General features: G+C 46.4%; 1 protein-coding gene and 1 long non-coding RNA gene across 4 annotated transcripts in view; one reads left to right on the forward strand and one right to left on the reverse strand.

Moving 5' to 3' along the window:
- LOC113990076 overlaps positions 1-21,753 on the forward strand; it is a 74,317-nt gene extending 52,564 nt beyond the window's left edge. For 2 of the 3 annotated variants that reach the window (XR_005562773.1, XR_005562775.1), the window contains one exon: positions 21,093-21,753. This is a non-coding gene — a long non-coding RNA (uncharacterized LOC113990076). Of the gene's footprint in view, positions 1-13,279; positions 13,335-21,092 lie in introns of those variants that run through there. The other variant, XR_005562774.1, reaches the window with a different exon arrangement.
- On the reverse strand, positions 1,004-22,321 carry COTL1 (coactosin like F-actin binding protein 1). Its single transcript, XM_027725173.2, has 4 exons — positions 22,129-22,321; positions 21,721-21,803; positions 11,676-11,833; positions 1,004-2,351 (listed from the first exon to the last, which is right to left on the reverse strand). Exons 1-4 carry the CDS (start codon positions 22,203-22,205, stop codon positions 2,241-2,243), a joined length of 429 nt encoding a protein of 142 aa, XP_027580974.1. The 5' UTR covers positions 22,206-22,321; the 3' UTR covers positions 1,004-2,240.
- Between the last annotated feature and the right edge of the window lies 1 nt (position 22,322).

Below are 22,322 nucleotides of genomic sequence, written 5' to 3' on the forward strand. Positions count from 1 at the left end.
GGATTTATCCTGATGTCTTATCACAAATCAGTAATTCCTTCTCTTCCTCGTGCAACTGCTGTACTAGTGACTGCAAGCTTGATATTCCTGTGGCTGAAATGGGACCCCACGTGCCAATACAGGCAGTTCAAAGAGGGAATATAGGATCTTCCATGTTGTAAGAACTGATTAAGGATGGTAAAGCAACCAGGGAGGCCAGGGTGATGGCTTAGCTCCCTCCATCCCTGCAGCCAGCTCTCCAAAGGCAGCACAAGTGCTCCATTTGTCTTGCTGAGACGCCTCTGAGGGCTGAGAGAGCTGTTTTGCCCCTTTGCTGAGCTCTTTCTTGAGCCCCCACCACAGCTGGTGCCGACGAATTCCTTGCAATGGTGCTGCCAGGCTTCGAGGCCAGGCTGAGATTGTTGTCTCTGTGCCACAAACTATCAAATAAAAGTTTATTGTGACCACTGAACCAGTAAGGCAAAGCTTCAGAGCATCACAAGCTCTCTGTAAGGCTCCTTCCCATTAGTTATGCCTCTGTCTACTGTCAGTCCTGTAAAAAATAACCATTTCCCTTCTTTCAGGGCAAGTTTGATTAAGTTCAGTCCAGAATTGTAGTGCCTCACGTAACTCTGTGCAGGAAGCTGCAGAACCTCAGTCTGAAAGTGTTGTTCTTGTTCCCAAATCTGTTCCTGACCTCTCTACGTTTATTTTCTCTGGGTGTGAAATTCTCTTTGACCTAAATACAATTCCCACTTGGCGTTTTGGCGCTGGAAATTTAGATGTAGAGCTGCTGAACCAAAAGTGTGTCAGATGCACTGTGGTCACCACCTGTGCCTCCGGGAGGGGAGATGAGCAGACAAGGGCTGCAGGCACCAGGATCATTTTACATTTAAGCCAGTGTTTAATTCTCCTAATAGCCCCAAGATTGCAGGAGCTCAAAGCTTTACACCAGGGATTAAGAGACCTCCTAAATATAGGCTTGTTGTTGCAGGGAAGGTAAAAGAACAACAGAGTCACTGAGAAGTGTTCTTGAAAAACATTTATTTCTGGAATGGGTTTATAGCACTGACTCCCAAGCCCCACAGTTTCTCCCAACACATAATTCTGGGGACAGTAATCTTTGATGGAAAAAAAAAAAAAGAGCCATACAAAGAAGCCCCCAAACAAACAGTTTGGTACCAAACTGTGCCCAGGTTCTCTCTGGACCTCTGATGTTGAATGTTTCATCCCAACTGGGACAGAGCTGCCCTGCTCCATCCCTTGGTCCCAGCTGCAGGATGGTTACACTGCCAAAGGCCCCAAATAACTGAGGATGTTGTGTTTAACTGCAAAATAACCAGGGGGGACATGGGCAGAGAAGGATTCAGCTGCTGCTATTTTTGCAGACATCATTTAAAAAGGAAATCTATGCATTCCAGTTTCACCTCCTGAGCCCCAGAGTTAGGAAAGTCAAATACAAACCCAGAGACCAACGTACACAAAATAGTGACCAAGTGTCCAGACATTTCTAAGCCCCTCAGTTTACTGTGCCATGATACCTCCAAAAAGCAACAAAACCCTCACTTTCGGATCATGGTGGATCTTATTTTTAAGAGGGAGGGGTAGAGATGCAGCACATATCATAGCAACTGTCAAGCAATGTTTAAGGCAAATTTATTCCCATTATTAGGAGTCAAAGAATTTCTATGTTTGTTCACTTTGTTGTTTAAGCTGTTATATGTCTCAGCTGGACATTCAAGCTTAGATGATTTAATCAAAGTTTGAGGGAAGTCAACTCAAGCTGATCTGAGCCTAGAACAGCAAAAAAATATTATTCCCAAGAATATCAGTCAGAACAAATTTTTTAAAAAATTAAAATAATTGATGTTCAGAACTCCCCCAAAACTTTCTTCCCTCAGAGACCAGGTTGAGCCCAACTAAAACCCGCAGACATGAAGAAGGACACAGTGGCAAGCCTCTACAAACACAGGGCTGAATAGGACCAAAGCAGAACCAAACCTAAATTCCACAGATGCAAGAACATGGACAGAGTTATGAGTAAAAAAAAGTGCAGAAAAAAGAAAAACAGAAGCCTAGAGAGGGATGTTTAATGAGACGAAATGAAAAATAAAAGTCCACTGTAAGGAAAAAAGGGAGTTCTTAGGTGCAGCCACAGAAAGCTGGGGATTTCAGTTGCCTCATCTCTCAGTTGTGTTAGTTTGTTGTGCCTTTCCCCTCCCTTTTGAGATCCAGGTGATGGTGCCAGGAGGTTCACGTGTTTACTCAGTCTGTGCATCATAATTAGCCCCCCCTGCTTTCTTCAGCTCATTCTTGATGTAATCCTCATCCAGCTCTTTGTGGTCACTGATCACAAATTCTTTGGCAAAGTTCTGCAAGAGATAAAGAAAAAGCCTGTTAAAAAAGGGGGATAATTGTCCAAAGAGCTGAATGAAGACGGGTTATGCAGCTTCCAGGGCTGTGTGAGCTGCATGGCCTGATCTCCTGTGGTGGGGATGATAAGTAGAAAGCTGCGGATGAGACAGAGGACTAGTGAAGGGAAAACCCAAGACTTAACCTGGAAAAATTTTATGTGTCTACTTCTACAGTCACCAACTGCAAGACCCAGTCCTGCCCTGTGCCACAGCTCTTCCAGGTGATAAATGCACAGGCCAGGTTAGGTCGAGTTTCCTAAGCAGTATGTGAAGTAAAACACTCAAAATTGTTGACCTCCTAACCACCACTGACCCTCAGCATAATCTTGGGCAAGTCACTAATCCTCTCTGTGCCCTTTTTAGGACCCCTTCTCCTAAAAAAAGAACAGTACTACACAGAATAGAGTACACCACGGTGTCACACCCTGCCACTGAGGGGAGGATACTTCAATTAAAGATTGAGCAACACACAGATGGTACCAAGAGCAAGTAAATCCATAGATTTTTCTGCCTCCTCCTCTCAACCATCCAACACACATCGTGGCCAGACCCAAGACCCAGACAGGCTGCTGCTGTTGTTAAAGGGCTCTACTGTGCTCTGTGGTTTAATGATCCAAAGTGACCTTTGAGGACAGGCTTTATGAATACACTTGTGCACTGCAGGGCAGTTATCTCGCTGCTTGAGAGCTCTCTGCAGCTCCTGGGAGCCAGGCAAGCCCCAGGCAGCTCCGGGGTGGGAGACTGTGAACAGAGAAAACCTTTCTGGGAGCAGAATGGGATCCCATGGTGTCTTTAGGGCGTTTGTCAGGGCAGTGTCACCTCAGTCAGGGATTTGTTCCCTTGCCTCACAGCAAGGCTGGCATCCATGTGTGTGCACAGACATTTCAGCAAACATGCTATTTGCTTCTTGCTTTAGCATTTTCCTTCCCTTCCTAACCACAACTGAGAACATTGCATGAGCCTCCCTTCCCCCAACCCACAGGGGTTTTACACAGCGTGACAAACACAAGCATCCCTTGCACTCGGCCAAAAATATGAATTAAAATCCCAACAGCCCTGCTGCAATGCCTCAGGAAAGCTGCAATGCCTGGCTCCCTAGGCAGTGGGTGCCCAGAAGGGTGTTGGGCTCTGCCTGGGAGAACGAGACGATGCTCTGAGAGAGCAGCACTCATCTTGTCCGGGTCTCCCTGGCACTGAGACAGCCCTGGCACAGCCGTGGAGGGGGGTTCTAATTGGCTTCAGACTCTAAACCATGGGAGAGTTCTTTATTTGGCAGCGTCTCAAGGGTCTCAGTTTGGGATCAGAGCCGGGTAAAGGAGGGGGTGGAGGAGGATTCAGCTTGAAAGAGCCTCAGCACCTCTTTCATGCGGTGGAAGAAATGGAAGGGAGAGGAAAACAGCTCCCTCCCCCACGCCAGTCTCCCGGGCTGCGGCTGATCCTGTTTCACACTGTAGGAAATCCTCGCTCCCGGAGAGTTGCTGGGGGGAGGAAGCTCAGAGCAGCCGCGGGAGCCTTGTCTGCTCTGCTTGGCTGATCAGCAGCCACACGGAGTCCCCAGAAATAACAACCCCTTCACAGAGCCGTTTGCTCTGCGCCTCAGTGGTCGGCTTTTGTGCTGTGGGGGCAGGCAAACATTACAGGCACTCCTCCACGTCTTGGCAGAGTTCAGGGAAAATGGGAAAGACATTGCTTTTTAGAGAAAAGAAAAAAATCCTTTTTTTTTTTTTTTTTTTTTTTGAGATGGGAAATAGAGAGGCGAACTGCCCAAACCATCACATTTGGTCATGCTCACAAGTGTCCTGCTTCCAAACTCTCCTGGGTGAGATCTCTGCAAAGCTCAGCTCTTGCTAAGACCAAACCAAAGATTTTTTCAGTGATTTGATGCTCACTGAGGTGTGCTATCTACATGAGTTTGGAGCTGAGCCTTTTCAATTCCTTTTCTATGTGCTACCAGGTTTAACGAATTTCCCTCACCTCGGGAAGATTATCCAGGGCTACCTGAGTTCAGTGCAAGTCTTTGCCCTGACTTTAGTGAGAACTGAGGCAGGCCCATAAAATCATTTCCAAGAGGGATTCCATGAAAAGTGTGTGTATTTTATAGAAGAGGGGAGGGTTTACTTCAATGCCCACTCTGCAGAATCCAGCTGATTCTGAAGTTCAAACTGCAAGTGTGCTCATGCCTGAACAGAGGAGAACTAAATTATGTGTGCCACAAAGTAATTACAATTACTCAGATGTCTTCTCAACTAGACACTTATCCAGATGATTCCTGGGAGATGATCTGTGGGCATGAGCCCTGATTTCACATCAGTACCACCAAGACATCTTGCAAGGATTGAGCAATTTCCCCCTAGCAGTGGCCAGATGGGTTCTGCTCCTAGCCACTCTTAAATATCCTCTTAGCTGACTGGGCCACCTCTTGTGCCAGATTTGTACCCTCAGAGCGCAATCTGGGTCATTGCTATTAATAACTCTTAGCTTTATTCCATTCTGTTAGGGTCCTCCTTGGTTCTTTGCACCAGCTCTTACCCACCACAGTGTCTCCCCAAGCCTGACCCTCAGGGGAGAAAGTGCTCTGGAGAGTTTGCTGCCTGGAACTTCTGATTTCAATATCCTGCTTGACCCTTCTCCAGCCACAGCCTCCCTCATCACTCTGAATTTACTGTCTGAGCTCTTTGGGGTTGAGCTTCTGCTCAGGGTGCAAATCCTGAGGTGAAGGGAGGCACGTGAATACTTTAGAGACAGCTGGGCCTACCTCCTGTGTCATCAGGGCAGGGGGACAGCAGGGACTGCAGCTCTCAGGTCCAGAGATTGGGCACCCGTGACCAACAGCAGCACTTTTCAGCCAAGGGCCATCTTATCCAGAGTTCCCTCTTTTTTGTCCCCACTGAAGCTGCCAGAATGTAAAGCTACTCCCAACTGATTTAATTGAGTCTGATGTTGGCTAGGCAAGGCAATGGGCTGTATTTAGTATTTGACTGTCATCTGCAATTATAAATAACTGATCACGGCACACCAGCTCCTGCAAGGCACAGGGAGAAATCCCAGCTCCCAGTGGCTCAAAGCAATGCCAACAGGATCCCACTTCAGCCAGATTGCTGCCCTGCCACCAGATATTCTTTCTGCCCTTAAGAGACTGGGCTGGGGAAAGTCCCTGCTCCCTCTTCTCTCATCACACCAGTATCTAATGCCTTTCAGGAGAACCAGAGGGGTTACAGCTGCCTAAGGCACAGTGCATCACTCTGATGCTTGGGCCCTTGATTTGCTGACATGTGTCTTCATTTTACATCCTCCACTTCCTTTTCTCTTCTCCTCCCCCCATCCCCAAGCTTTTTACAACCACAGCAAGCTCTGACAGTGAATTCTTGCCTTTGTATTCACCCCAGTCACCAGCAGCCTACAGATAACAAAAACAATGATGCCATTTATCTTTATCACTCTCACAACACAACAGTGACCACAGCCTCTCTGCTGTGCCTCTAAATCATTGAACAGAGGAAGGTTTGCTCATGGTTCTTCAATACACCTGGGCATGTGCTTCATTTTGTGCCTGAATAGCAGAGGGTCACAATTTGGCAATCCAATCCCCTGGATCAACCTCCACAAGACACTATAGACTGAAAGGGCTCAAACCATGCAAGGCTGGATTGCAAAAAGTGAACCTAAATCTCTCCCTGGGAAGCATGAAATTTGTGCAGCAAGCTCAGTCCTTCCCTTCCAGCCAAATCTAAGGGGGGAAAAAAAAGGTGGAGTAGATTTTATTCCTATTCCAAGCTCTGAATGTTTAGCATATGGGCCATAAAATTTCCCTAAAGTGCCCAAGGGAAAATCTGTGTGGTGCAGATATTGTACCAAAATAGGTCTGCAGAGGCTCTTATAAATCCCAGCATGGGTAGGCCTGAAGCCAAAAGGAAAATCCTTGTATCATCTACAGACACTTGGGTTCTCAGCAGCTGGGGATGGTGCCAGGTAGTGCCAGAGAAGCTTCTTGACATTATTATTTACACTGGGGCTTGTAGCTTGATATTCAGAATCCTCAGTTCTACTGTGCTTAATATCACGAGTCCCACTAGTCATCTTATTTTCAGTGCATGTCCCATGTTTCTTTTCCAGTCTGGTGTGATCCCAGTCCTGGGGTCATGGAGAAGAAAGGACATGTCCTGTGGCTGCAGCAGAGATAAGTCCTGGCAGGGCTTCTCTGAGTACAAGAAGTGCTGTGAAGTGCCAAGCACCTGCAGCAGTACAGTACCACTGCCCCACACTGCTCAGGCTGCACCAGAGCTGGTCCTGCACTCAGCCCTCAGGCTCCAAGCTACCACTGAAAACCCTCTCTTCACATTTACTCCCTGCCAATTTTCACATGGAACAGTTCCAGCCACTGGGAGAAGCCAGCCCAAACTTCTGGCAAACACATCTCTCAGCAATGGGAAACTACATTTCAGCTGATCTGCAAATTCTCCCTGTCTGTGCTGCATCCCACTGGAAAAGTCACAGGGCTGTGTGTCAGATGAGGGGTGATGAGCAGCTGCTGATTCTGGCCTGAAAAAGTTACTTTAAAAGTTACCACCTTCTCTAGACTCAGACTAGTAGCTCTTGTTAATCCATACCCATTTGGTATGGTCATTACAGTAAACCAGAACAGGAAAAACAGTCAAAAAGGAGAATTTCATTTGCTTTCCCAGCAGGATCTCACTCACCCTCGTGAGAAAGACTCTCAAAGCCACCATGATGTGGTTGTTACCCTGTGAGTTTGATTTCCTGACTGCCTCTAACAAAGCTATTAAACCACCTTCTGTTTAGACCTCTGTACTGACATGAGGAACCTAAGGCACACATGTGGAGTTCTATGTGTTGTATCCGCCCCAAGACCAGGGACAGTGACCCCAAAAGTGGGTCCACCCTCATGAGGCTCCAGCATCAGTGCAGTGAGGAAGCCAGAGGACAAGGGAATGGTGAGCAAGGAAAGATCTGGCCATGAGCTCTAAAGCAGGAACTCAGAAGACTTGTTGACATCATGAAAACCAGGCAAATTCCTCACCAAAAATAATAATGAATGAAATGCCACGAGTATTTGCTCACAGAAACAGAGCTGTTTTACCCTGAATATGATTTAGGCAAATAATAGAGCATATGACTTTGTGGGGGAAGGAATGCTGATGAAAACAGAGAAGAGTCAAAATCCATGGAAAATAAGACAAACTGGTAAAGGTTGAGCAGTTCCTTTGCTGAGACAGCCCTGCAGGACAGGAATTCAGTCCTGTCAGGAGAAAGACCTCAGTGCTGCCTAAAGAAGGGTTAAAATGTCCTGGTAGGAAATGGAGTCATGAAGGGCAACAAGTTCACAGAGAGGAAGTTCACTCAGAGGGAAACCAAGTCCTGTTTTCAGTTCTTGAACATTTACATCCAAACCATCCCACTTCAGCACCGGGTGCCACTCCCAGCCCCACAATCCCTGTGCCTGGGCTTGTCCCTGCTCAAAGAACATCATCCCTCTGCCTCTCCTCAGAATAAACAGGGCCCTTCACTGGAAGGTTTGATGCTCCTGTATTTAAACCCCACCACTGTCAGGTTCCACCTTGCAGGAATTTTTATGGCTGAGCTGAACCTCGTGCTGGCTGCCATTCCCAGCCACATCAAACAGCTCACAATAGCCTTGATTTCTGGGTTTAAGCTGACTGACCTGTTCCACCTGGGCCTCTAGGATAAAAGAGGTCAAAACAACAGCCCTCAGAGCACAGAGAGTCTCCTGGATGGATTTGTGCTAAGGTGAATGAGCCACAGCTTGTGCACATAAAGACAGAACCATTCTTACTGTTAGGGACACAAAACATGAGTTCAAGGCTAGCTTTGGATGATCTTTTTAGCCAAGTAGAATATATGCCCTAGGCCCTTCCACTGAGGGGGTCTCTCCTGGCAGCTGGTACAACCTTGGTGTCACAGTGACCAAACTGCAGCTGTGTAGAGGACACAAATGATGTGGCTGTCCGTGCACATCTGCACAAGGTGAGACACACTGCTGTCAATGATGACAAATAGATGCAGCCTTGGAGCTGAAGTCATCCTGACTTACTGTTGCATGAGGCTCTCAGCTGTTTAGATCATTCTAGATGTAGGGTTAGCCTGTACCTCAGAAATTAACTCCCAATCATCTTAAGCAACAGTCTGAAAAGCACAGGATGTTGTGTGCAACTTCCCCCATCCCTGGATTTGTCCTGGGCCTGGACAGAAGTTCAGTGGATAAAAGATGGAATACTGCATCACCCTACTCCATGTCTCCATTTAAGCAGCAGTCACCACACATTAATTCTTAGCTAGACTCTTAAGAAGATACAGATAAATACTCGTTCCCCATCCTGACCTTACTTCTAACCTGCTCTCAGCTGAACTACTTGGACCAGATTGCAGGCTTGATCCAAGACTTCCAGCTGAGTTACAGAAGAAAGGATGGAAAATAAATATCAGTGGAAAAGAAAAAAAAAGCTACGGAATGTTCCTTAAATGCATTTTTCTACAGTCCAAAAGAAATACAATAAATGCAAACCCCATTTTCCAATAACATTAAAGAGGGAATAAGGATAGTTCCAAATAAGCCAGAAGAGCTGACTCTCAGCTAGTACAGATCAGAACTATGGCTATTTGCACCAGATGAGATACATCCCTGTAATTTTACAGTTATTACAGCTAAAAATCAATTGTCCTTTCTTCCTGAGAGATTTTCTGGCAACCTCCTGCACTTGCTATCAGCACTGCTTCCCCAGCCACCTCCCTAGAGATTTCCCAGCACCTGCTCCCCCTTCCAAGGGAGGAACACAAAAGCGAGGGCAGGCCAGCTCCTCTCCCTGCTTTGTGATAGTTCATCCTTTTGTTCAGAAGCCCATAATCTACTCTTCACCACTTAATATCCCTTGTGTTTTCCGTGTGGCAGGTGCTTCCAGGAGGCTGTTAATAGTCCCCATGTGGGAACACTCTTTATCCCGCAGAGGCACCGCCGTGGGTTGCGGTGGGTTGTGCTCGCAGGCGGTGCTTGCACTGACTGTCTTTCACTTTGAGTGTCTTGGTAAAGAACAACATTTATTGGTGTTTGCTCAGCTCTGAGCAGAGCTCAGCCAGAGCTCATCAATGCACCCACAGCACAGCAGAGGATACAAAGCAGGAATCCCCTCAACTGCAGCCTCAGTCTTAAATAAAGACCCACAGTTGCTTTGGCAAATATCACAAGATAGTGAGAGCCCTTCAGGTTTCACTGAGGGCTTCCAAAAATTGTTCTAGAGTCCCAGCCTATCCCTTCTGTAGATCACAAAACAAAGGCTATACAAAAAGCCTCCTTGTGCCACCCTCCTTTGGAAGGAGAGTTGTGGCACACAGGGGGCCTGCAGAGAGTCAGACTGCAGCAACAGCCCACATTCCCTTCAGGGTTTGTTAAGAAGATATTCCCACTTTAGGGCACTACTTATTCCACATGATGAACCAACACTGACTCAGATTTGTACTTTATCATTACAGCAAAAAACCAACTGCATTTTTCTATGAATAACTCACACCATAAAATAACCCCTATAAAAATCAGAACACTGAGAAGGTACCTGAAGGTCTAGAGAATTAGTAAGCGTGAAATAGCTCAGGGATAAAATCCCTCCACTAAATTTCAGCTGGACTTTTTTGTCCTTTTTTATTTTGACAATCTGCAAGGTCACGTGCATAAAAAGAAGAAAACAGTTCTGCTTTTATCCCAGTCTACTCAGAGGGATTCAGTTGCACATGTAGAACTATTCAAAACAGTTGTCAAGATAATTTCTTCTGGCCAGGAGATCACCATGGCCATGACATTCAGAAGTGCTTTGCAGTGGGTTATGGACAAGGTTGCTCAGTAAAAGTGTATTAAGCACCAGTTGTATTGGTTTTGTATCTTTTAGTACAGACTAATTGGAATATGAAAGCTTTTAAGTAACAGCCAAGAGTGGTTAATGTTCCACCAGATTATTAACTCGTACAGACTACTAATCAAAGATGAAACAAGTGAAATTGCAAATTATATGTAACAGACCTGAGGGACAGATCTTAGCACAGAGCTCAGGAATGCAATTCAACTCAACAGGAATACATTGTCTGAACAGATTTTAAAAAAATCTTGGGCTTAGTGACTCAGATAAGAGTCATTCATTAGTACTCTATAATTTAATCTTCAGCTACAATTACACTGTTTCAGCTGCTTCCCATGAACAGAGACTTGCTTTCCTATCTCTCAGGTGTCATTCTGGAAGTTTCTTTTCAGATTGGCCCCCTCTTCGTCATTGTCATTCTGAAACATTTATCACCAGTGCTTATCTTCTGAAAGGATAGGAGTGTATTACATTCTTCATGCTTCTTATAGAAATATAATTTTCTGTATCACATAAACCATCAAAATTGGAGGGAGGCTTCTTTCTCACCCTTCAGTGTTCTGTTGGGAGATTTCTTTACATAGGCAAGAGCTCAGTTATTGGGGGAGATTAATTTAATCATCAGCCCATTCTCCAAGTGCATAAGCAAGATCATTTCTCGGGCACTGGTGAACTGGCTCTATGTTTAGTTCAAAGAGCTAATCTTGCTTTAAATATTTCTTCAGAGGAAACTTGTTAAACATGAGCATCTCCTCCATTACAGTCAGTGTTCCAGCAATGGTTCTGTGCAGCCTTTTCCACAAGTCACTTCTCCCCTGGCTGTTGCTTGTTCTCACTCACTTGGACCGAGCACATTTTTCTTTTCCCTGCTACACCCAAAGCCAAACAGAAGACTATTCAAACCTAGTTAGCTATTAAAGAGCCATTAGTTAATTGGCACTGATAGGGACTTCAGACTTTGGTTGATTAGGTCCATGAGTTCACTGTGCAGAGACAAAAGGCCTCCAGGGAAGTTTAAACAAGGGTGTGGGTTTTCCTGTTTAATTTTACCTTCTTAACTTAATATTGCTCTCTGTCATTCAATATTATATTATTTCCATATCAAGGAAGGAGATGGGAAACATCTTAGTGGTGACAAGGAGGGGAGTGCACATATTCCCTCCTCATGAAATAGTTAAGACTGCCTTAAGCTCAAAGGTGCTTCTTTATGCCTGAGTGCTCAAAGGGCAGATGTTAAGCCTTCCTAGTAGGAAGACAGGCAATAGGAAACTGTCTTCTTTTTAAAGGATTAACTACTAAGTTGAAGGATGATCCAGTCCTTCCTCCTCTCTCCCCTCCTGCTGGTGTTTGTACAGCTGACAGCGATGAGAGCGGGCGGGTGGGAGCAGAAGGATGAGGTTACCTGTACTACTTCTTTGACCAGAGTCTTGTCAGTCCCAGTTTTGGCTCTCTGCAGGCCACTGACATCCTCTCCAATCCAGGTGATGAGGGCAAACTTGACTCTCTTGCTCATGGCATCGCCGGTGGTGAATCGGACAAAGCCAAACAATCGGACATCATCTGCAGAGACAAAAGGGATAAAATGGTTAAACCCAGAGACTCCCCTGCCTTGCCACTTTCCAGGGTGAGACTATTGCTCTCAAAGAGCAAGGCAAGGCACTGATCCCATGTTACACCGCCAGCATTTGGGGTTAACAGGGGGCTCTGGTCATACAGCCTTTGCCTCCAAGGTGTGCTTTACCTGAGTTAGGTCTGCCTCTTCCTGGGCTGCTCTGAGTTACTGGGAGGAAACTGCCTGTGCTAGGCACCTCCCCTCACATTACATTATTTTGCTGCCAGTGAGTCTGGAAATGGCTAAAATACAGTCAGCAGGCAGGTCAAGAACACAGAGCTAACCCCAGTTCCACATTCAGTCACATCATTCATCTGCAGGTCACTGGTCAAGAAGGGAAGAAAGTCATTTCCCAGTGTCTGTTTCTTACAGGATAGCAGGAATAGGGTCACATTTTATAACATTACCCAGAAACTGCCCATTGTGCAAATCTGATCCTTTCCCCTCCTTCCCTTCAGCAACATTTCTGGCTCACTTGTAGTATAAGTTTTAAAAGAAGGAGGGAAGAAGAAGGAGCAAAAGAAAAATTCTGCAATTACTTTTCCAGATGTGTTTTTCTACTCCTTCTGAAGGCCTGGAGAGAAAACTATTGGATTTTAGAACTGTCCTGGTCTTTGTTTCATGGCTGGTTTATGCTGTGTCATGCCAGACTGGAGTTATTTAGCCTGGCCATATGTGTGAAAACTTTGTAAACTCTCATCTCGAGGAGTTCCTTCCTCCATTGCAGGGTGACCCATCAACAGGGGCAGTTGAGCACTTTCCTGATCACAGGGCCAGCCTTGGAGCCATGTGGGATTTGGAGCCTTCCACCAGGATTGGGCAGAAAGCTGAGCAGATGGGCAGTTGTGCAATCATGGAATACACCTAATCATGGCTTCTTCATCTGCTAGAGGTCACTCAAGGCCTTTTGAATGAGATGACTCAGAACAGAAGAACAAACGTGCTGTTTGAGAATCACGTTAATCCTGGTTGCACTTGTTGTGACCAGTTCAAAGTGATTTATAGTGAGTTGCTGTCTTGACTATTTGCCAGGTGAAAATCAGGCTCCAGGTGTAACAATGACTGCCAACATCCCATCCCTGATCCCAGCACGCTCCATGAATGCTCAGGACAGCCTCAGGAGCTCTGGGAACAGGGGAGAAGCAGCTCTTAATTGTTCATCTCCAGAAAATAAGCTGCTAGAGACCAATGCAAAAAAAAAAAAAAAAAAAAAAAAAGGACTGATATTCTCTGCAAGCTGACATATTTCAGAGCTTCTTTAACACTTTGATTTGCCAAGGTCTGAGTAAAGAGAAATTCCCCCTGATAAAAGAGAACACTTTTATAAGTCTGAAAAAATCCACCTATTCTCTCTCTGTTTTCTTCTCTCTGTATCTTTTTTTTGCCACTGACAGAGGAATATTAGGAAAACTGGAAAATGCGTGTAGGGGTATGTGTGAGCCAGTACAGTGTTTAAAACAAGCTTCTCTGAAGATTTCAAAATTGAAACAAAGAGAAAGAAAGATCTTATTCAAAGGAAAAATCTGGATGGATCTTTGGAAGGAGAGAAAGAGATGTGTATTGACAGTGCAGGCAAACAAACTTCTCTCTCAGTTACCCTGTTACTTGTGAGTACAAGAAAGGCACGTAGAGACTCCTCTTTCTGACAGCAAATCCTCTTCCCAAGATTGATTAGAACCATAAATGAACCGACAGCCAGGAAATACCCAAGGTGAAGTGAGACAGTAAATCCCCTAATGTTACAATTAACAGCTCCATGAGAAAGCCTTGCTTTCCAGGTCTGACAGTAAAGGAGGCCACGCTCTGCTCAGAACTGTTCTGTGCCTCCTATGGGAACACAGTGCTGGAAGGCACTTTGATGTCACCAAGTCCTGGCCTCTACTACACTGTGATGGAGTCACAGCCCTAACCATGGACCCCTCACTTTCCACCTCGAGTCTGTAGGGTTTTCATCCCTGCCCCTCCCACCAAAGGCTGTTACAGAGCCTGAAGACTGGACTATGCCTCTTTATAACAAAGATAATGGCAAAACATAGTGAATGTGAAAAAGCAGTGCTTTTTCATAGCAGCACAGAAAGGAAGTTCCAGGGATGCCGCATCCCTGGAAGCGTTCAAGGTCAGGCTGGACAGGGCTTGGAGCAACCTGGTCTAGTGGAAGGTTTCCTACCCATGGCAGGGGGGTTGGAACTGGACGATCTTTAAGGCCCCTTCCAACCCCAACAATTCTGTGATTTTATGATTCTGTGAATTTATCAGCATAACTTCAGCTGGACATGAACCCACAACTCACTGGCAGCAGCAGGATTTGCTTCTCAGCAGAAGAGTTTCAGTGCCTTCCTATCCTGCCTGAAAGCAGCTCGATCCGTGACACCAAAGGGAGCCAAGCCCAGCAATTCCAGCTTTTATCCATTAGATAACCTGCTCCTCAGTGAGTGTGAGCAACTCTTACTTCACCATGTTCAGTCCCAGTAAGTTTAGTGAGCACCTGGGGTTGGACGTGGGGTTCTGAGTCACCATCACGGTGAATTTACCCGGGGCTGGTTCCCTTGTAGGGGCTTGAAGGGTTCCACCTCAGCTGGGTGCTGCCTCCTCCTGTGTCCCTGTGGGGGTTGTATCCCCACCAGAGCAGCATCTTCAGCTGCCACAACTTTCAGTCCAGTGTATTTAGTACAAACCCCCAAAATGTGATGCTTTAACTTGATGTGCCAGTGTGTGAATTGTGGCAGCTGAGGAGCCTTTCAGATGAAGCTGAGAGGGAATGTGAATTGGAGCCCTCAGCAATTAGCATGTCTGTTCCTAAAAGGGCATCAGGGATGGATGTAGAGGTTTTTAGCACTAGCTCAGCCTGGGTATAAGCCTCCCCAACTGCAGGTCGAAATCCCTGAGCAGAAGTGGTTGAGTTTCACAATTAGTCTGAAGCATGTTCAGAGTGATAAGGGGATCAAAATGCAAGTTCTTTCATACTCCCAGGTTTCCTCTTTCACAGTTAATCAGTTCCACCCTGCCAGATCACCTCACCACGCTGGAAGCCATCAATGTCACCAGTGCCAATTCCCTGAGAAATCTCAAGGTATAAACATGCACCACCCCCTTTCTCACACAAAACCACTTACAGGGGTTTTAGGAATTTGTTGGCTGTGAGGGAGAGCATAACAAATCACAGAGAGACAGTGTAGATTTCCTCTGAAAGAGGAAATCCTGCCTAGAGCTGTGCAACCCCCTTCCTAGTCACTGAGCCATGAATTTCAGGGCAGAGAGAAGCAAAAAACAGATCTGGGTAGAACGGAAATAGCAGCTTTATTTGAGAAAATCTCACAAGTTACAAACAGCAGAAATGAACAGTGTCAGTTCCATTAATACCACTACTCCCTTCACTATGGCTGGACAGTAAAAGGGCTCTACAAACAGTGAGGAGCAAAATGAATGTCTTAATGAGCATCAGTTGATATTACTCTCTGAACTCCTTATTTATCACTAGGCAGAATTTTCCAAATATTCTGATTAAGATGCCCTTGGCTGTCAAGAAAGCTTGATGCCAAGCTGCAGAGGTTTCCTTGATGGTGTTCTTTTTTTCCATCCACTCGAACCCTTTGGTTTAGCTGTACTGAAAAATTACCCATTAGATTAAAATGCACTGACTCATCAGTAAAAGACAATAGCTGCAGGAAAGAAATACACTGTCAAATTGTCGTGGTCTTATCTTAGGGCTCTGAATGGTCTGAGACGTGCCAGGACAAAACCACTGCTCCCAGCTTCACCTGCCTGCTGGCTCAAGGTCAAATACAGCAAGGCAGGTGATGGAGCGATCTGCTTTTGTGTTCTGTCCAACAATGAATTACTGATAGCACGTGGCAGGTTTCATGAGGATTTGTTTTGTTTGTTTCAACTGGATTAATTTTAGATTAATTAGTCAATTTTCTACCTCATCAGTCACCCCTGTCGCCCCATGGCTAGAAATGCAGACAGAAAACTTCCCTACCTCTTACTACACTGTTTTTTTCCCCTCTTAAACCCTGTGCTGAAGCCCATATATCTCCTGCAGTGCTGCCTTGCTCCACGATGACATGTTCATTAAGTCATCTGACGTGTTTGACCCCAGGACCATGACCACAGGGCTTGCTGTGGCTGTGGCACCAAACCTTCTCCATGGAACTCAGGGTGGCTGACGTGAGTACAGGAACACAAATGAAGGGGGGGGATGACCCCACACTGACTTCTCTGGCTTTCTCTGGTCCAGTGAAGCCACCAGCAGCATTTCATCACAATGAGTTGCTGCTATCCCAGTGACAGTGGCCCTGTTGTCTCTCTGTCCTGACCTGGGAGAGCAGAGTGGGAGCAAACAGGGGATCCAGCACATCTTTGTTCTCCTTCCCTTAAGGAAGGAATGGTTGTGTTTGTTGGCCAGAATTAAGGTCCAGGCAGGCCCCAAAACAAGGAGCAGGTATAAGGTACAACCCTCTTCTTTACCTGCTCCCATCCCAGCAGGATGTTAAAGCAATGCCATTTTAATTAAGCATCACAAAACTGAAGGCAGAGAGTTACTGTGTCAGTGCAGAACTCGACCTAAGGAGTTACTCCCACAGAGATCAATAAGAATATTCCCTAAAACCACCTCCTGTCCATAAGCAGGGGACAGTCTCAGCCATGGCTCCAGCTGGCAGCCGGGAGATCACTGTGACCCTGCCAAGAGCAGGGAGGGCACAGGGGCAGGGGAAGGCTGCAGCCACAGCATGAAATTCCCATAAGCCACCCATGGCCCCAGGTCTTCCTTTAAATAGCCTTTAAGGGAAAGCAGGAGAGATGAACATTTAAGAGGAAAATTAAAAGCAGTAGGAGACTGATTTACAAGGCCCATTTTAGCAACTTAAGATGCAGCCAAATGCAGATAAGCACCTATCTCATTATATGTCCTCGTGTGTTTTTACAAATCTTTCCTACAACCTCAGGTGCCAACAGAACTTTGGTGATCTCTCAACTCTTAGCTTCTAAATTTTTATATGCAGGCCAAGCTTTATGGGACAATTGATCTAAGCCTAAAAGAACTGTATTAGGAGCTGACTCTATTTCCTAATATTTTATGTCAACCCCAAATGATTTTATAGGGTATTTATTTCAGACCAAAGATTTTCAGTTCTTCCTCCTGCTGAATGCACAGTGTGGTTTTGGCCTGATCTTTTCAGACACATGAATAACTATCCCATTTCATGCTGTCATTGCAATTATTTATCTGGACTGGGGCTTTCCAAATAAAAGGCTCATTATTTCTTTTGTCAGAGATGCATTGAAAACAGCTGTTCACATATGGCATGGAATGGGGCGGGGGGGAGGAAATACAGTCTTCCAACCTCTCTGTTGCTTAATGGCAGAACACACATTCAAAAAAAAATGAAAGTAAACCACAGGCAGAGACGATGCTCTGCTGCTTCCTAATACAGACCCTGAGACAACTGTCCAGGGCACTCAGGTACTACTGACACACACACAAGTTTCACAGGATGTCATTTCAGTTGTTAAGTCATTCTACTCTTCTCAGCAACAGCATCACCAGCCGGGTTATAAGACTTTGAAATTAAGAAGAGCAACACAAAGCCTTCACATCCTTCTGTACAGTAACCTTCAACTCTTATCTGTGTTTCTGGCTTCATATCCACCAGCTCAGCTCTGGTTTTTATTCAAAGTGTACTGATGGCACGTACTACTAACCACCAAATTAATGCTATGTCTGGACCCACGCCATCTGCAGAGGCAAGAGCTGTAACTGGGAAGTAAAATGGCTCAGAAGCCTTGAATTAAGTCTTTGTTTAATGCAGAGGTAATCTGTGCTGTTAAGCCCAACCGAAACAGTCCTTAGCCACAAGACACAGGAGGTGTCTGCACTGAGTGTTTAGTAACCCTGACACAATGAATGTCCTCAACTTTTATCTCCAGACTCTTTGGATCAGACAAACACAGTCACGTAGGTTGGTCATTATTCAGGATTGCAAGATGAAGAGCCACGAGCAGCCACCTCCTACTCACAGCAGGATGTGCCAGTGGGTTAGACCAACCTCCTTGACTTTATTTTGGGCTAGACTGGAGGAGAGGTGTGCACATATCTGGAAGTGGTCTTTGGAGGACAGAGGAGACACTGCCTGACACTAGAGCAGAGTCTACTTCCTCCCAGCCAGTGTTTGTGTAGTGACTGACACAGGCCTTGACAGCAACAGCACGACAGTGACTGACACACAGAAGTCCAGGGTTCAGCATCGCCCTGAGACCCTGAAGGGCACTGAAGAAGATTTTCTATCCAGATTTCCTTCCTGTAAGAGGGGCTACTGCTGTCCCCAAACAGGAGGATGGGGAAAGGATGATAGTTTGATGATGCACTTTGTTAAACTTCTCTGCTAGAACACAAAGCTTAGTAAAGAGTTCAGAAACAAAAACCCTCCACCCCAGGATATGTGACGTGTAGGTCTGATGTGCAACACGTTTCTGAGAGTAGAGCAGTGGAACAATGAAACCCACAGCAGGAACACCGGGTGCAGTAGCAGTTCCTGGCCTCACCACCCCAGAAGCTCAGCACCTCTCTGTGTGTTCCTCCAGCAGCAGCCACAGAGTGTGGCTGAGGTGTGCAGGGCTGGAGGTGTGCAGGGCTGGTCCCTAGCAGGGCCTCTTTGAACTGCTACTTCCTTTAAAAGAAGCAATTTCAGTCTCTTGCTTTTCTCTTTGTCCTCAACGCTCTCGTTCCCCGAGGAGGTTTGCAGAATCAGCAATGGGCTGGGCATGAAAAGGGTTATGGATGAGGGGGAGGAAAAGCAAAAATACAACCCTGCCACCAACAGCCCCCTCCAGCCCTCCCTAACCCCTGCCACTGCACAAGGCAGGACATCCACCACAGGCAAATGTTCCCCAGAGTGGTACAAAAGCTCTTCTTGGTCTCAGAGCCACACAAATTAGCACACACTGACCCCGTCTACACCATCACTCAGTGCCCTGGAGGGCAGCAATGTGTACGAAGGTGCTTTTAATGAGAATGGTTATTAAAGAAAGCAGGGACTCAGATGTTTGCAGCTCAGAATGACACTGAGGTAGCTGGTTCAGAAAGCAGAACAGAGCAAGCTCTGATGGTGACTCTTTGCACACTGAGGTTTTCAATCCCAGCTCCAGCTCCCACCTTCAACCACCAAATTGTGCTCAGCTTCTACCACAGGCAGCTGCAGCACTTTGTGGCTTTCAGGGCAGTGGTTTTCATAAAACAGGAAAGTTTATTCTGATAACAGTTTTTTTAATCTTTTAGTCATATTTTCTGAAGCTGTTTGCTTTGCTAGCAGCTCTTCTCCCCTCCAGCAAAATGTAAGAGACCAGCAGGGAAGAGACGTAGCTATAGGAAGGAATAATATTTAGCAGCTCTTCCATCCCTTCCTTCTCTTCTCTACTGACTTTGTTTCAGTAGAAATACTCCAACCAGCTCTACTTCATGGCAGCATTTGGCACATTTCTTCCAGATGGGAAGCAAAGCTGCAACTTCACTGCTGGCACAAGGCTTGATTTCTGACTCTGTCTAGCAGGCCAGGTGAAGGTTTGCTGCACAGATGGAGGCTCCAAAACTTCCACTCCTCTTTCCCCAACTGCTGCACCATAATTCGTGGGTGGAGGAAGATCCTTTCCAGCTCTCAGGCAAGGACCAGGTGCCTGAATTTGCCTCACTCCTTAAGCCTCCAACAACTGTGCTGTGAGTTAGGTCTGAGGACAACCTCTTGGCCCTGGTCTGCCAAGGAACAGCCCTCCAGCTGCATGCTAAGGGAGAGGGAAAGAAGGAACAGGAAAAGGGAGCAGTGGAGCAGCTATAAGGGATTTAGCTCCCCATTAAAGGCTAACAATAGGCCACAGCCTACCCCACAGCGCCGCTTCCCTTACCATGCTTATTTATAAAATATACAAAACTTCCTTTATTTTTCTGTAAAAATGCCTCACTACTGGGGCCAGTTTGGCACTTTGCTGGTGTAAAACAAGATTTTCTTAAGCTCTGTCTGTTTGAATACCCTGTTTATAAATACAGGTTTGGCACATGCCAGCCATGGCAAGAACACAGAACTGGCCAAACTCCCAAGTGCAATATGTGCCTCCATTAGTTGTCATCCCACCCAGCCCAAACGGTGCCTGTGCTCTGCCAAAGCCCCTCTTGCCTGCTCAGCCACTCGCTAAATGGATTCTCTTTGCTACAAAAGGGAGGAGAGGAAGTTCTTGAGAGGGTGCCATCCAGACAAAATGTTAAAAATCAACTCAGTCAAAAGAAAGACATGGACTCTGTAAAGGCAGGAAGAGAGAATACACGGGGAAGGCTCCTCTCTCCTCTGCAAGACTCAGATGTCTGGAGATGCTGGAGATGCTCAGTTGTGTTGGCCACAAAAGGAGACAGAGAACATGGGGCTCAGATACTGAAGTCACTGACCCCCCAAGAAAACTACTAACCACTGGCATGAACTTCCAAAGTGCTGAGCCCTGGGCATCCCCATGTGTCAGGTAATTGCTTTTTCCCTTCTGCTGTCCATGAAGAAGAGTTGAGTGGGAAGGAGTTTCTTCACTGCAGGATATCAGCTCCTCTGACATCAACTACAACAAGATCTTTCTCAGTTTTGAAAGTTTTCCCTGCAAAGCTCTCCAGAACATCTGGAATGGAGTGGCTGCGTTAGTAAGACCCCACTGCCAAAGTTGTAGCAGAGCAGTCTAAACTATCTTGATTCATGGCTGCTTTCCAAGGACTCAAATGTACTTTTCTCCTATGATATTTATTGACTGATCAGGCCAGTCCCGCCCTCGGTTAAGTTCCTGGAAGTTCTCTCCTTCAGCTCAATAAAGCACAGCCAAGCCCTGGGACTCAGACCAATACACAGGCACTGGTGTTTCCATGGCTATGGGACCGAATATGGTGTCCCCAGAAAGGCAGAGACCGCTCAACACACAATTCCTTCACTGCACAATCACATCATCCTAAAAATACAGGTTAACCACAATACTTGATTGTAGAGTAACTGGTGAGTGAGGAAGGCTTAAGTATAGCTCAGTACTAAGTTACAGACACTTCATATCTCACATCACTTGGTGTCAGTTAAATAGCAGCCAAGATAGGAGGAAATTTGAGATAAAAATCAAAACCCGCTTTTGCGAAACTCATCAAATGTCACGATCAGATGAAATTAAATATTCATCTACTTCTGTTTTCCCCAGGCATTGTTCCTCCTTTTAATGTTCTACGACCAACAGTTCAACAATCAACTGCCACGTTTAAACCTGGAGCCGCAACAGTTGCGGTTGTGCAACCACACCTACAATTGTTTCCAGGGCTGTGCTGTTGGAGCCGATCTTTGCAATACTCACCCTCTTCTCAGGTCTCATGAACTCAAAAACTCCGAGCAAGCCTTCTACCTGCAGTTACTTTAGCTCTATGAATTTCAGAAGAATTTCGGAAGAATTTCCTTCCCAACGATCTGTATGACAGCATCTTCATAGCCACAAAACCAGTCGGTTTTGCTCTGAAACTGCAGTGTCAAACACGGAGACCGTTCCTTATCGAGTGTTTTATCTTGTTGATAACCAAGAAGCACTGAAACATTGTGCAAAGAGGGGGGAGAAAAGCCCAAAGGACCTTAAGTCTAAGGGTGAGACAAAGGACCGGCTGGACTGTGGACTCGAGGGAGTTGCACTCTGTGGGGAAACCCGATGGCACAGGACAGGGCAGGCACGGGGAAGCAGAAGCACTAATTCCAGTTTGCCCGAGTTTTCTCCCATCCTTTCCCCCCTCGCACCGGGCAGCACGAAGGACGGTCACGGCCAAAGCAATGGATACGGAGCTTACCTGTGCACTTCCTTTTAAAGGTTTCATAGTCTACCCCTTGGTCTCCAGGGACGATTGTAGAGCCGTTGTACTTAAACGTCACCCTTTGAGAAGGGAAAAGAGAAGGGGAATAATACAGTTAAAAGTCACCTTTTATGGGATAGGGGAAAGGGAAGGGGAATAGCACATTTAAAAGTCTCCCTTCGGAATGGGGGAAGGGAAGGCGAATAATACATTTAACAGCCTTCAGGAAGGGAAAAGAGGAGATGGGGAAGAATATACTGTAAAAAAACTCCATCCTTTAGGAAGAGGGGGAGAGGAGAAGGGGGAAAGGTCTGTAAAAGTCACCCTTTGGAGACCGGGGAGGGAAGACGAGGAATCGCAGCGCACCGGTGCCTGTCCGGGGGGACGCCGGGGGGGGCCACCTACCAGTTCACCTCGGTGGCATCGTCCCTGACGAGGTTGTACGCCTCCCTGCACGCCTCCTTGTCGATTTTGGTGGCCATGGAGGCGAAGGGGAAGGGAGGGGGAGTGCGGAGCGGCCGCGGAGTTGGGGGACCGCCGCCGCCGCTGCAGCCGCACCTCGCAGAGCCGAGCCGAGCAGAGCCGCGCCGAGCCGAGCC

The sequence above is a fragment of the Pipra filicauda genome, unplaced genomic scaffold (assembly GCF_003945595.2).
Source record: "Pipra filicauda isolate LSUMZ 115617 unplaced genomic scaffold, ASM394559v2 scaffold159_size1710840_pilon, whole genome shotgun sequence".
In the NCBI taxonomy this organism is placed as follows: Eukaryota; Metazoa; Chordata; class Aves; order Passeriformes; family Pipridae; genus Pipra; species Pipra filicauda.

What these genes read in the sequence shown, in the direction of transcription:
- COTL1 (XM_027725173.2), bottom strand. Translation starts at nt 22,205, where the DNA reads ATGGCCACCAAAATCGACAAGGAGGCGTGCAGGGAGGCGTACAACCTC. An exon ending in CTTTAAAAGGAAGTGCACAG is followed by an intron (nt 11,834 to 21,720) that starts GTAAGCTCCGTA and finishes TTGTCTCTGCAG; the next exon opens with ATGATGTCCGATTGTTTGGC. An exon ending in TGGTCAAAGAAGTAGTACAG is followed by an intron (nt 2,352 to 11,675) that starts GTAACCTCATCC and finishes TATCTCTTGCAG; the next exon opens with AACTTTGCCAAAGAATTTGT.